The sequence below is a fragment of the Streptopelia decaocto genome (assembly GCF_964273445.1).
Source record: "Streptopelia decaocto genome assembly, chromosome: 5".
NCBI lineage: Eukaryota > Metazoa > Chordata > Aves > Columbiformes > Columbidae > Streptopelia > Streptopelia decaocto.
In genome coordinates this window covers 2,677,807-2,691,866 of record NC_138659.1, presented here as the reverse complement: position 1 = coordinate 2,691,866, position 14,060 = coordinate 2,677,807, and the positions used below count along the sequence as shown (strand labels likewise).

General features: G+C 50.6%; 1 protein-coding gene across 1 annotated transcript; it reads left to right on the top strand.

Annotated features, from left to right (window-relative positions):
* The first annotated feature begins 389 nt into the window (after positions 1 to 389).
* CYP4B1 (cytochrome P450 family 4 subfamily B member 1) lies at positions 390 to 13,324 on the top strand. Its single transcript, XM_082052794.1, has 12 exons — positions 390 to 587; positions 4,598 to 4,742; positions 5,357 to 5,401; positions 5,945 to 6,072; positions 7,577 to 7,701; positions 7,818 to 7,969; positions 8,513 to 8,619; positions 8,917 to 9,107; positions 9,621 to 9,754; positions 10,540 to 10,604; positions 11,116 to 11,198; positions 11,925 to 13,324. Exons 1-12 carry the CDS (start codon positions 408 to 410, stop codon positions 12,091 to 12,093), a joined length of 1,524 nt encoding a protein of 507 aa, XP_081908920.1. The 5' UTR covers positions 390 to 407; the 3' UTR covers positions 12,094 to 13,324.
* The last annotated feature ends 736 nt before the right edge of the window (positions 13,325 to 14,060 follow it).

Below are 14,060 nucleotides of genomic sequence, written 5' to 3'. Positions count from 1 at the left end.
CCCGAGCTGTGCCGGGACCGTCCGGTGCATCCCACCGGCCGGGTGCAGGCAGGGGATCGCGGGGCAGACGGGGAGCACGGCATGTCCCGCAGGGCTGGCGGTGCTTGGCATGGTGCCCGCCCCGCCGCAGGCTGGCAGCTCTTGTCCTCCCCCGCAGTCCACATCCCTGCGGGATCCTGCGACGCCTCCGAGCGTGTGCCGGTAGCAAGGAACCGGAGCAGCTTTGAGCCCATTTTGCGAGCGCCCCTCCTGGGATTCTCCCTTCCCAACAAGCGCTGCCGTGATTTGGCAGCCGCCGGGTCTCTGGACCTGCCCCTCCGCCCTGCATTGGCTAAAGCGGGGAGAGCGGCCTCCGCCTGCGGCAGCCGGGAGCGGCGGGCGGCCGGTGGCAGCTGTCGCCCGCGGGGATGAAGCTCTCCTGGCTGGGCGTGGATGTCTCCCGGGTGCTGCACTTGGCTGCCGTTTTCTGCCTGACCTGCGTGCTGCTGAAGGCCATCCAGCTGTACCACCGGCGGCGGGAGCTGCTCCGGGCGCTGGCCGATTTCCCCGGACACCCGACCCACTGGCTCTTCGGCCACGTCCATGAGGTAGAGCGGGAGGGAGCCGGGGGGGAAGGAGGGAGCCGGGGGGAGCGGTTTCCCCAGGCGGCAGGGGGAATGATGCTGGTGGGACTCACAGCCATGGTCCAGGGGAACCGCTGCTCCCAGCCCCAGGGTGAAGGGGAGGGCGAGCATCCCTTAGCCCTACAAACTGCTTTCTTTGCCTGTGATGCCTAGAGAGCAGCACACGCAGGCTGCTGCAAAATGCACAGTGGCAGCTGACTTGCAAGTAAAGAAGACAATAACACAGGCATGTGGCATGGGCAAGGTCGTCCCGGGGTGTCAGTGCTGGAGACAGCAGAGCCGTGCAAGCTCTGTCCTGGGACAGGCTCTGCTGTCACCTCACTGCCCCTGTGACAGTCAGAGCACGGCCCCTGCAGCCGTCCCTGCAACACTGTGCATTCGCACACCGTTCCCAGCCATCCCCATATCCAGAGGCACCTTCTCTCCCTTGCCAGCTTTCATCGGCTTCGCGTCCGGGTGAGCCAGTGAGGGCATTGATCATTTTGAGTCGTGTTTCAGCCATAAAACACCTCCGAGGTGTAGCATCTGGCACAGGGGCCACACATCTTTTCCAGGTTGCATCAAACCCATGACTAACTCAATCTGTGTACATAAACATGCTTTGTCCTGGGTGCTCGTGGCATGGATGACTATTCCCCAAGTTACATGCTTGCACGCACAGATCAGCATGGCTTCCTTGGCAAGTAGATTTCCACAACTCATCAGCAGCTACCTGAGGAATAGTGGAGCTGCTTCATGCAAAAGGCTTTTCCATACATGCTAAAGGCTGCTTAAAATCACCCTGACCTATTCCGGACTCTGCAGATGCCCTGCGCTAGCAGAATCTGTGGCACATTAAATAACTGGCACCCTGAAAAGTAGCTGGAAAATCTGGAGGGGACCTCCTAGGGCTTGTGTCTGTGCTGTGCTGGCCCCAATTTTGCCACACTGGACAGGACAGTCAGTCTTTTGGCAACGTAAGCAGGAAGATGGGCCAGTTCAGGGCTTTGTTGCGCTGCCAGTTAGACTTTAAAACTGCAATTAAATAAAGTATGTTTGTCACTTGTGACAAACTTGTCCTTGTCACTTGTCCCGGAATGGGCTTTAAACCGTTTGTGCCAATCACTCGCTCCCGTCATAGTTACATTGTTCACAGCTCGACTTTAACCTTGGACAGTATTTTTCTCAGAATTCTTGTTTTGCAAATTCAATCTTTTGCTGATTCAATGCTGCTAAATTCTCCAGAGCCCAAGAGTTCATTGAGCCAGTGAGGAAACTGGTTCTTAGGGACACGGTTTGGTGCCAGAGCAGGTTAATGGTTGGACTCAATGATCTTGAGAGTCTCTTTCAACCAAAATGGTTCTATGATTCTATAATGCTCTGGGCACACGCTGAATGCGAAGTGTGCACGCACCTCAGAGGAGGATTTGAGAGCTGTATTCAGGGAGAGCACTGACATTTCCTCTTCCATGGATTAAGGTAATTAATCGCCAGTTTTGCGTAAGACCAGTTTAGTATCCCAAATATATTTGTCACGCTCTGGTGTGAGTCTCTGTTTTAAAGCATTCTTAGGTATTACCCTCTGCTTATCCAAATCACTCAGTAGAAATCACATGAAAATGTCAGGAGAGACCATGTAGGGCTGTTCAGTCTCACCGCAGCAAGATAATTTAGTTAAAACCAGTCCCAAGCTGGCCAAACTGACTTCCCAAGGCCAGGGTTGGTGGGCAGCAGAGGGGAGCAGGATGTGGCCCGTGGTGCAGGGGGGCTCTCGGTCCCTCGACAGCCCTTTGCCTGCAGCTGCCCTGGGTGGGCGGCTGGTGAGGGGACCCTGCCTGGTTCTGATGGAGCACAGCGCAGCTTCGTGCTCAGATTTCAGCTCCTGTGTTTTCTCTTTCATTTGCTAGTGGCATGTAGTCATTAAAAGCGCCTCTAAGCGCCTCTTCCCAGACGCTTTTAATGTTGGATCTGTTTCAAAACTTGCATTTCCCTGTGAGATCAGGCTTTTACCTTCCTTCCTTAGACCTGAGCAGGGGTTATACTTTTCTTTGCAAGCCCCTGAGGGAGGAAGAAGTAGAAACGATGGGTTTTCATCCACAGGCTGGCAGCTGGAGTCCTGGTTAAGAAGCGGTAGCTTTCCATTCTTGTTCATCTGCAGCCTGCAGGACTTTACACCCTGGAGGGCATGGCACAGCAGGTGCAGGTTACTCACCCTGGGGGTAACCTCTCCTCTCAAATAAACCCATCCCACCCCTGGCAGTGCAGGGACGGTCCTTGGTAGCACAAACCAAGGCTGACACCAAAAACAAGGCTTCCAGCATTAGGACTTCAGCCAGCGAGGCTTGCTCAGCATCTCCCAATTACTCCTATTTAGGCTTTCTGTGATTTTGTGATGGGAGGAAGCACAAGCAGACGGATCAGAGGGACTTTCATGTGTTCAAGTGTCATTCACCTGAAGGCACTGTGCCCTGCTTCTGCTGGCATTGCCAAAGCGGGACGCACTGGGGAGGGCTGTGTTCTTTTAATCCCAAACGTGATCCCTGCAACCAGAGAAATTGCTGGTTCTCTTTAATAAGTCCAAAGCCTTGAACTTGAGCAAGAGAAATTGAATTATAACTTTATAGCACAAATGATAACTGGATGCAGTTTGTCATTTTGCTAAATGCAGGAGATGCATGGGGTGTGCTGCAGGGAACCCCCGGCTCGCAGTAAGGGGGTTCAGCCTTGGTGCACAGAGTGTGGCCATGTCCCCACACAGCCTGCGCAGTCCCCTGCAGTCCCCACGGCTCCTGAGTGTCGTCTCTGAGATAAGGCTGACGTGGGTGATTATTTGAGTACAAGCCATTTCTCGGGTTGAGAAACAGAAGCCAAACTAAAAGCTGAGCTGAGCTAACTCAGCGCCAAAGCTACTGAGTAATATTCGCTTGGTTTGGTCACTAGGGTGACTTTGTGGCTGATTTCTATCCTGGTATGCAGATGTAATTGAACTTCAAGCTTCAAGTCAAAGCAACAGCCCCAGCTCACCAAAATCCTTCCCTCTGCGTATTGTGGCTGAGTAGTTTCTGTTCCAAGAAAAGGGAATTCTTACATGGTTTTATCTCCATGATATTTTTTTCTCTGCCTGTGACTTTGGATCTTTCCACTGATCTTTCCGCTTGTTCTTTGGCTGCTGCCTGTTTAATGTACAACAATGCTGGCTATGAAAGCAATAAATTGGTGATCATTGTTGAAGAACGAGCCTGTCAGCATCGCTGATATGAATTCTGGCGCTCATGTTACTCCTCAGTGTGCAGCTTCCAAGGACCAGGGATGAAGCTTTCTGGGACCACCAACTCGCTATCACCTATTAAATTCAATGCCTGGAAATCAACAAAATCTTAATCTGATGTTATCTCCTCTGCATGCGGTGACTTTGTTATCTCCTCCTCGGTGACTTTGGACTAATTCTGTTGAATTTTACCTGGACACGGACCTTCGCTGCCTAAATGTCTGTGGGAAGCCATGGCCTGGGTGTCCCGATCAGGAGGGATTGTTGCGCTGGGGCAGACGCAGCAGTGATGCTGTTGGCTGCTGTAAAAGAGCTGCTGTATTTTCTCACGACTGCAGGGTGCTGATTGCTCAGCCACGTCCAAGTGAAGAACGTATCTGCACGTCACGAAATGCAGATGCTGTTGGGGGTAAACCTGAGTCTTCTTTGGGGTGGCCGCGGAAAAAGAGCAGATAACCTACAGGCACTGATAGGCACCACCACTGTCCCTGGGGACGGTCTCCGTGGTTAGGGTCAATTGATAGGGAAGAATGATTTTATATGAGTTTTAAAAGTAACAAACATCTCCACTTCTCATGCTCTGCAAACCCAGAGGGACACCACCTTGCTTGCTGTTACCTTGTTTTGTGATTGCAAAAAGACCTTGAGCTTTTTAAGACAGTGGTTCGGGAGATTATTTTTTCTCCAGATCTAAGTATTCTTTCTCTCTTTACCTCTCCACAACTAGTTTTTCAAGGAGGAAGAGATGCTGGACAAGGTGGAGGTCTGGGCACAGAAGTACCTACACGCTCACCCTATCTGGTTCGGGAGTTTCTCGGCATTCCTGGTTGTCAGCCATCCCGAATTTGCCAAGGCTGTTTTGGCCAGAGGAGGTGAGATGATGCCTTCAGCTGTGGTGTAACAGTCACAGCCTGCAGATTTCCCATGCCAGCCTAAAAAATCACAGCGAGGCAGAGAGGTTGTCTTGCAGAAATCTTAAAAGGCATGGAGAGATATGGTGCCCCCAGTGCTGACAGGGGCCCCTCCAAATCATTTGCTGGCAAATGAAACTTCCTCGAGCGCTGCTTGAAAAGTGTCTTCTCAGTACCTGACCCCAACAAGGAGAAAACACCTGGAAGCTTTGTTCTCAGCTCAGACCCCTGGCTCCTACTGCAGAGTTGTATCTTTAGTGAATCCAGAGAGAAAGGTGCTAAACAGTGCTGTCTGGGAAGGTTAATCATTTATCACACAGCACAGACTTTGAACTATCAATATGCTTTTTTATTCCAGTCTGGGCATCTGTTTTTACACATGTTTCTCATAGCCGGGCCAAACAGTGGTGTTTTGTTGTGAAATACTGATGAGTTCTGCAGGGATGCCACCAGTTCTGCTTCATACCCAACCAAAAGTGAGAGCCCAAAGGGAGCTTTCAGGTGCAAACCTGTGGGTTGATGCTACCGAAACATTTCCCATTTTATATTCTCTTTCTTGCTGATTTTTTTTACAGACCCCAAGGATAACCTCGGCTATAAATACCTTGTCCCATGGATCGGTATGTATTACCAGGGCTTTGCCTCCCAGGGGTGATTCTGAAGTTAGTCAAGAATATGCTATAAATAAATGGCATTACGCTTGTTCCTTGATGCAGGTGTAGCTAAAAGCTTCCTGAAATTATTATGCTTATTGAAAAAGCTACTAAATAATGCTATGTTTTATTATTTGAGGAAAGAAAGTTCAGACATAGCCATACATAGAAATGAGAACTACTTGCACATCCATAGATAGCAAAGGGTGGTGATGGGAGGAGCTCAGCGAAGAACTGGTGAAGAAATGCATCTGCTGATCTGAACTTCCCAGCTCCAACAATGCTGGTGTTTCTTTTCAGAGACAGTGCTGTGTGGTTTCGATGAGCAGGGCTCTGCTCAGCCCTGGAAACCCTGGAGCTGATGGCAACATTTGGAAATGCTCTCTTGTAGCAGCTCGGACAGCAGATTTAATCATTGAATCATGCTCCTTGCTGGCGGAGTCTGTGTCCACAGGCAGGGGGAAGCAGCCTGCGTGTGCCCAGCAAAACGTGCCTTGTCTGTTTCCCCAGGGAACGGGTTGCTGATCTTACATGGGCCAAAATGGCACCAACATCGAAAACTCCTGACTCCAGGGTTTCATTACGATGTCTTGAAACCGTACGTGGCCCTGATGGCAGAGTCTACTAACGTGATGCTGGTAGGACTCGTATCTGATGCTCCTCTCTGCCCTGTTTTCCTTTCGCTGACTGGTTAGGAGATAAATGCTGGAGCAGGGTTTTCTTGCAGTGCCCTTATTCACAAGCTGGTAATTGTAAGGACAGGCTGTGTCCTGGTGGTCAGGCTTTCTGAACCACCACAAATCCCTGCCCGGGGCTGGAAGGAAGGAGCAGGTTGAGCCTCCCTGCAGGGCCTGTCTCTCTGGCACTGCTTTGGGATGCGTGGCCAAAATGTGCGGATGAATGTTACTGCCATCCCCAAAGTGTGCATAATCTCAATCCCAACTGCAGTTTCTTACTTACAAGGTGTTTTTGTAAATTAAGAATTGAAGTAAAGAAGGATTCATAATAAATCCTGAAAATGTAAAGGTGGGAGCAGAGTTATACTGTGACCTAAAGTTGAAGGGTATAATTTGCTGTTAGCATCCCCCTGACTGGATTGCAATCCCTGCCTTGCCTAATGCATAGTGAAACTGCACAGTTCTTCCATCCGCTGGTGCTGGGCACAATGCAAACCGGTGTGAATTACGGGTGAGGGGCACCAGGCTTTGTGCACGTGGACTGGCAAGAGTTCGGGTGCCAGATCTGTTCCTTCTCCTTCGCATCTCTCTGTCTGACCTTCCCAGCAGCTCCACAGGGGCCCTGGCTGTTCTCCCTCCCACCGCCCCAGGGAGCAGCCGGGAGTCGGGGCTGGAGAGCCCCAAAAGCTTTTGCAATGCACACAAGGTCCTTGCAGTTCATAATTCCTTGCAGACAGTGCAAAGTGCCTCTTGTGGGAGGCCATGCCACCAGGTGGCAATCGTTGTATGTGCTAAGGACATAAGTCTGGCCACATAAACCCTATTCCCCAGCCTGGTTTCATGCTGTGGGAGCTCAGATGTGACCGTGCTCCTTTTGGTTCCACTGGTTCCTTCCAGCCATGAAGGGACAGAGGATTCAACATTATTTCATGTCTGCCAGGCAAGACAGATATTATTTATAGTTTCTCTTGGGATCCCATGTGGGAAGAATTGAGCAAGAACTCCTACATGATGTGCTGGTAAAACACGGGAGAGAGATCACAAGATGGAAGATCGCATCTTAGACACCCAAGGCAAAGTCATATGTGCTTGACACAGAGAGACAGAAAACACAAACTCGATGAAGCCCAATGCCAACATACGCTCCTCTTGTGCAGGAAACGCCCTGCACCCTAGGAAGGACTTTGGTAATGTCCTTGGCTTCTACAGGGTGCCTTTGCCCCAGGGCAGGGTGTACCAGGGCTCACTGCTGCCAGGATTTGAGAGTAGCAGCTGCCTGGGGCAAATCTTCTATTAATCATCCCGTTTTTGGCTTCCCTTCTCCGGGATTTTGATGACAACTAAGAGATCCTCTTCTTTCCCCATTTCTCTGGGATGTATCCCTAGCTGAGCAATCATTAACCAGAGGGTGAATGCAGATCTTGCAGAACTGCCCCTTCTCATTTCTGTCTCCTTTGCGCCTCAGGATAAATGGGAACAGCTGGTCACAGATGGGAAACCGGTGGAGCTATTTGAGCATGTCAGCTTGATGACTCTCGATAGCATCATGAAATGTGCCTTCAGTTGTCACAGTAACTGTCAGACCAACAGGTCAGTGCTGGCTGCCCCAAACACGGCACAAAGTTTTTAGCTCCGAAGAGAAGCGGGTGAATTGCTTGTTGTGTTGCTCTCAAATTTACAAACTTCCACCATTCCTTTCTCCCCAGTAAAAACACCTACATCCAGGCTGTCTACAGCCTGTGCCGCCTGGTGCACCAGCGCCTCCGCATCTTCCCCTACCACAACGACTTCATTTACTGGCTCAGCCCCCACGGGTATCAGTTCAGGAAGGTCTGCCAGCTCGCTCACGACCACACAGGTATTCCTTACCTTCATCCTCTCCCAGAGCTTTAGAGCAGGGTGGGTGATGGCTGAGCAGAGGGGTGGCAGCTGCGGTGCTGGGATGCAGGCAGAGCATCAGCTGCAGCAGTGGTTGGTGCTGTGCACGAAGCAAGGGATCCTCACAGCTGCTGGGGGATTAAACTGGACTAATGGAGGAGTCCTCTTCTGGGAATGCTCCTGCTAAATGACCAAAGACTGGTGAGACAAGGGATGGGTGCTGCAGGCAACGCTGATGCAAGGAATGATTTTCCTTTGCAGGCTCAGCATGATTTTAAGGTAGGAGGGGTGGGTGAAATAGGCTGAGAAGTCTATGGCGGACAAAGAAGTTTGCAGAAAAGGATGGCAACGTGTGCAGCATGTGGTGCTGAAACAGCCAAACTGCCTGGGATGCAGAAGCTCATGTCCAATGCGTTATGAACTGGGCAGTGGTCGCCCCCTTGGGTGAGCTTTGTGTTGGCAGGAAAATTGTGCAGCTCAGCATCTCCTGCCCCTGCTGAACCTTTAATTCTTTGTTCCCTAGACAAGGTGATCCAGGAGCGAAAGGAATTACTCAAAGATGAACAGGAATTTGAAAAGATCCAGAAGAAGAGATATTTGGATTTCCTGGACATTCTGCTGTGTGCCAAAGTGAGTGACATTGGTCCCCTCTGTTGGGGAATACAACATGCAGCGGGATTTCATAGTGTTGCTGGGAAGGACAAAGGGATTTATAAGCAAAGGAAAAGAGGCCCTGAATTCAGTCTAAAGAGAGACTGATTTTGTTTGTACACATCCCAGGGGCATCACCCCACCCTATTCAATGGCTGAAGGAATATAATGTCCCCTCTTGGGATATTATATTTTTTATATATATATATATCTGGGCCACTATAATAAATATATGTTTATATATATGGGCTACTGAAAGTGTCTCTGGGTTGTCAGGATGAGAATGGAGCTGGACTGTCTGATGAGGACCTGCGCGCTGAGGTGGACACGTTCATGTTTGAGGGCCACGACACGACAGCCAGTGGCATCTCCTGGCTCTTGTACTGCCTGGCGTCACACCCCGAGCACCAGGCACGGTGCCGGGAGGAGATCCAGGAGATCCTGGGGGACCGGGAGACACTTCAGTGGTAAGGCTGCACATTTCCTCAGCTGGTAACTATTTTCCTGTTGCTGGTATTTCTAAGTGAGCAATGTCTTCAAGGCTCAAAAGCTGGGGTGCTACAGAGCTGATTTGTAAGGTTGCTGCATGCACAGGGACTCCATGGGATGGAGCAGATACTGTGTCCCCCAGCTAAATCTGCGTCCCTGCCCTTCAGGGCTTGTATTGCTAGAGCAGACATGAGAAAAAAAACATCCCAGACCAGAAGAACATGTTGGGTGCTGTGCCAAGTCCTGGACCACTGACACTGCCCTTTGCTTTCTCCTGTCTTCTTGCCACATGTTGTAGTAGCTGCTTTTCACCTTTTGCTGTCACTTTGCACTTGATCTTGTTCAGAGGTTGTTAACATGGTTCAGAGGTGACTTGGGGTCTCCAGCTTGCAGCAGCCCATGTGTAGATGTTGTGGGTCCCTCCATATGGCCCATCTGTTGCCAAAGTTCTGCCCTGATGGCCATGGGGCTCATTCTGTCTGTCCTGACAGGGAGGACCTGGGCAAGATGACCTACAGCACCATGTGCATCAAGGAGAGTCTTCGCCTGTACCCACCGGTGCCCGGTGTGAGCAGGCAGCTCAGCAAACCCATCACCTTCCCTGATGGACGCACCTTGCCAGAAGGTCTGTAAATCCCATTCCCCTGTCCTCGCTGCTGGCCACAGGGCACAGGTGACAGCTCTGCCTCTGTGACCTGCTCCTCGCTGGCACAGACATTCAGAGGGGACCCTGCAGATGTTGGCATCCTGCTGACAGACTGAGATCCGGGCTGAATGGTGGCACCTCTGTGATATAGAACAGGTTGCCCAGAGAGGTGGTAGATGCCCCATCCCTGGAAACATTCCGGGCCAGGCTGGACGGTGCTCTGAGCAACCTGATCCGGTTGAAGATTTCCCTGCTCATTGCAGGCGGCTGGACTAGAGGACCTTTGAAGATCCCTTCCAACCTAAACTATTCTGATTCTTCCCGCCACTGCAGCTATGGGGCAGCTTTGCATGTGCCAAAAGCCCCTTCTCCTCCTGGCCAAGCATGAGCCCACGATTCACCTGCTTTGGCAAACTGCAGGTACAGAGGATCAGAGGGACAGGGACCAGTCCCATCCTGACTTGCAGTGTGGGAATTGCCCTGCATTGTTCCTTTCCTTCTCTGATTTGGCACACAAGTGGGCAGTGTCAGGGTGGGGATGATGTGCCTACAGTGCTGGCGGCTTCCTCATTTCCACCCTTTGTCTGCTTACGACAAATGGAAAATGTTTAGTTTTCTCTAAAGCCAGTGACAAAATCCCTATAGGTTTCCAGCTGACAGGTAAGACCATAATGACCTAGCCAGACCTTTGTGTGAGCATGCTGCAACCTTCTCTTCAGTTTCTTTGCGACTGAGCCCTTATCTCCTCCCTAATTGTTTTACAGGCACTATCGCCACGATAAGCATTTATCTCATTCACAGAAACCCCTCAGTATGGAAAGACCCTTTGGTGAGTTTTCTTCTGCCCTTCTAATAATTTTTCCCCTTTATGCTGTGCCTCTTCCAATGTTAGCAGGAGAGCAGAGCCCTCCCCTTGCTCCCGAGCATCTTTGCCCACAGGAATCACTCTAAGAAGTGACCTCCTTGCATTAGTCTCAGCACCATGTGGTCAGACAGCAGCATTAGGGCTCAGTGCTGCCCAAACAGTGAGACAAAGTGCTCCAAAGACCTTCTTGTATTACCAAACACAAAGATGATTTTGCTCAGCCTACATGTGAAGAATCGAGTCCTGGCTCATTGGCTTTCACCATGTCTACATCTGGTTTGTCTTGGCAGCACCATTGCCAGGCTTAGGGGAAAGCAAGGGAGTCTGGTGTAGGAATTGCAGTCCATCTCAAATTGAATCCTCTCTCCAATGGCATTGTTCAGAAATTATGGGGTGTTGCATTTCTGGAAACATGGGTCAGTACCTTTACTCCTTAAGAAATTGTGTTTTCTTGCTGTGTATTCTTCATTTCCAGGTGTTTGACCCGTGGCGGTTTTCCCCGGAGAACATCTCTGGTAGACACTCTCACGCCTTTCTGCCTTTTTCTGCTGGAATGAGGTAAAGTGTATTGAACGCTGAAGGAGTAGTGGGGAGAGAAAATGTGTATCTCTGGAAACTGCTGCGCCCAAGAAGCATGTGCTGCTGTTAAAACTGCTGTCAGGGAGGCTCTCACAGACCTCCACCTGAACTCATGGCCCTGCAACATTAAATAGCTCATGAGCACATAAGAAATGTCTGTGCCACAGAACGGTTCTGGTACCAGCAGGCAAAATGGGAAGGAAACATCACTGGGCCCCTCTTAGGAATGGGGAACCGGGTCCCAAAGCTGCTGAGCATCCTGCTGGCATCATGTGGAGAGCCTGCAGCATCCCAAGCTCACCCACCCTCCTCTCCTTGATGCAGAGACCCCATCCCACCCCCCGTCCTTTGATTCCCTGTTCTCCCCTGCTCTCAGTCCTTCTCCCTGCCCTCAGCCACATTGCAGACTCTCATGCTTGGAAACCCACCACCACGGCTCTGCTGGCCTCTCCTTTGGCTTCCCCATCTCCCTTCGTTCTCTGTGCTCATCAAACACACATCCAGGAGCTCTTCTCCCCTGGTGCTCCTCCAGATTTCCCCTGCTCAGCCCATACCCCTGCTCTGGCCACCAAAAATGCTGCCTGCAGCCCCCAGAGCCGCAGAGGGGAAGGACTGTGTGCTGGTGTGAGAGGGCTGGGATCCAGCTGCAGGGGTTTGCTGTGCCCAGCACTGAAAAGGGGTGGCTGAGCTCCTCTTTTACTCCAGGAACTGCATCGGGCAGCAGTTTGCCATGAACGAGATGAAGGTGGCGCTGGCCCTGACCCTGCTCCGCTTCGAGCTCTCACCTGACCCCACCAAGCCTCCCAGCAAAGTACCTCAGATCATCCTTCGCTCCAAGAATGGGATTCACCTCTATCTGAAGAAAATCCGCTGAAGCTGGAGAATATCCTGCCTTCACCGGAGGGAGGGACTGAGCAAGGGACGGGACAATGTTTCTCTGGGGTGAAAGATGCAAGGCAGGATTTGGGGATGAGGATTCCTGATTTCTGTGCTTCTTCCACCAGCAGAAAGCCCTTTTCAGCCTGGGCGCAGGTAGCCTGGATGGCATTGCACAGACCCATTGCCATCTGCTCCACGAGCGTGGCCGTGCCTCTTTGCTGGTGTCCTCTTGCCCTGCTGTAAGAGCTGACTTGGCCTGGGAACATCTGGAGGTGCCACCAGCTTCCTCCTTACCAAATCCTGCACTGGCACTGGTGTCCTGGCCAGATGTGTGAGTGTTGCCAGCCCCGCTCAGTCATCTGCACCTCAGTGCCTACTGGTCAGCCCTTCTCTCCCGCAGCAGGGACAGCCCGCGGCAGACCTCTGTCTCTCTTCTCACACTCAATGTGTCTCTTGTTGAAAGCACTGATTCCAGTTTGGGCTCTGAACTTCTGCCCAAACTGCAAAATAGTCTGTAATTTTTCTGTTAATAAACCAATAATTATTCCTGTAACAACAGCTGCATCTGTGTTCGTTGCTGATGCTTGCCAGCTCCATCACAAATAGGGTGTAAAATCCTTTTAGAAGTGGGAGATGGAGAGAAAACCCATGAGCAGCAAGAGATGATCCCAGGGGTGTCCAGCTGGGTCCCTGCTGGGGTGTCCCACTGTCCCCAGGCAACACAGCATCTCCTCCCATGGGCAGCCCCTTAACTGGGGTCCAACATGGAATTTCCATTTAAAGCTGCAAAGGAAGAGTTATGGTAGTTAGAAAGGTTTATTTTGTTTTTCCTAAGCAGATCAAATTATGAGTTGTTCACTTGAGGCACACTCGAGGGCACCAGCAAGCTGTCCTTTGCCTCTGCAAGGCTCATTATTGGGGTTGAAAGTGTCCAACTGGGAAATCTCAAAAGCTGCTGTTGCAATTAGCATCACACCATCATCAGTGCTGGTTCTGGCATTGTGGCAGCAGCTGGCTCCATCCAGCTTTTGTCTGTAGAGATAAAGCAGGTACAGAGCTGGAGGGGGAACAGAAGGAAGTTTTTGTGGGATGCACAGTGCTATACCACCAACACTGCAAGCCCTGTTAATGGAAGGTTGTATCAAACATAAGGTTTTGTCCAGTTTTAAATTTAAATACACAAAGGGAGCCTATCATAAATAATAGAGATAATACAAAAATAACTTGTGCCGTTTCTCTCTCTGAGTATATTACCAACCTGCTGCAAATGTCACACTGGAGGTGTCCTTGGAACAGCTGTAAGTGAGAAGCTGCAAGAAACAGGCATGTGTGTTGTGCACATGGTGTTGTCCATGTGTGTCCTCCACCACATCACCTGCATCTCCTCTGAACACACTCGCAGCCATACCCTCAGCTACCACCAAGCCCCCCACAACCCGCTCCTGTATCTTCTCTGCTTGCCTCCCTGCCACCACATTATAATCCGAATGATGATGCTTCTCCCTTCCTTTTTGACAAATTCCACCAGGAGAACAAAACACAGAATCACAGAATGGTTGGGGTTGGAAGGGACCTCTGGAGATCATCTAGTCCAACCCGCCTGCTAAAGCAGGTTCACCTGGAGCAGACTGCACAGGAATGTTGAACTTAAAATGAGAAATATATATATTTTCAAAATACTTAAGCTCATGCACAAAGCTTGTCTAACGGCAGCTCAATCAATACGTGGTCTTAGTGGTTGCTCTCATGTATCTATATAAGGATTGAGACTCTAGAAAGTAAGATCAATATAAGATTTCTCACTAAATGTACTTTTCCATCTCAATTTCCAGCCCTTCAGCAATGTAACTTTCCACCTGTGCTGGGCAAACTGAATCCCAGTTCAATGTGGTTTTGCTTCTGAGTTAATCTAATATATTTCTGCGTGAGCCAGCTCCTCTCACCGAAGCAGGAGCATCATCA

What these genes read in the sequence shown, in the direction of transcription:
- CYP4B1 (XM_082052794.1), top strand. Translation starts at nt 408, where the DNA reads ATGAAGCTCTCCTGGCTGGGCGTGGATGTCTCCCGGGTGCTGCACTTG. An exon ending in GACCGGGAGACACTTCAGTG is followed by an intron (nt 9,108 to 9,620) that starts GTAAGGCTGCAC and finishes CTGTCCTGACAG; the next exon opens with GGAGGACCTGGGCAAGATGA. An exon ending in CAGTATGGAAAGACCCTTTG is followed by an intron (nt 10,605 to 11,115) that starts GTGAGTTTTCTT and finishes CTTCATTTCCAG; the next exon opens with GTGTTTGACCCGTGGCGGTT.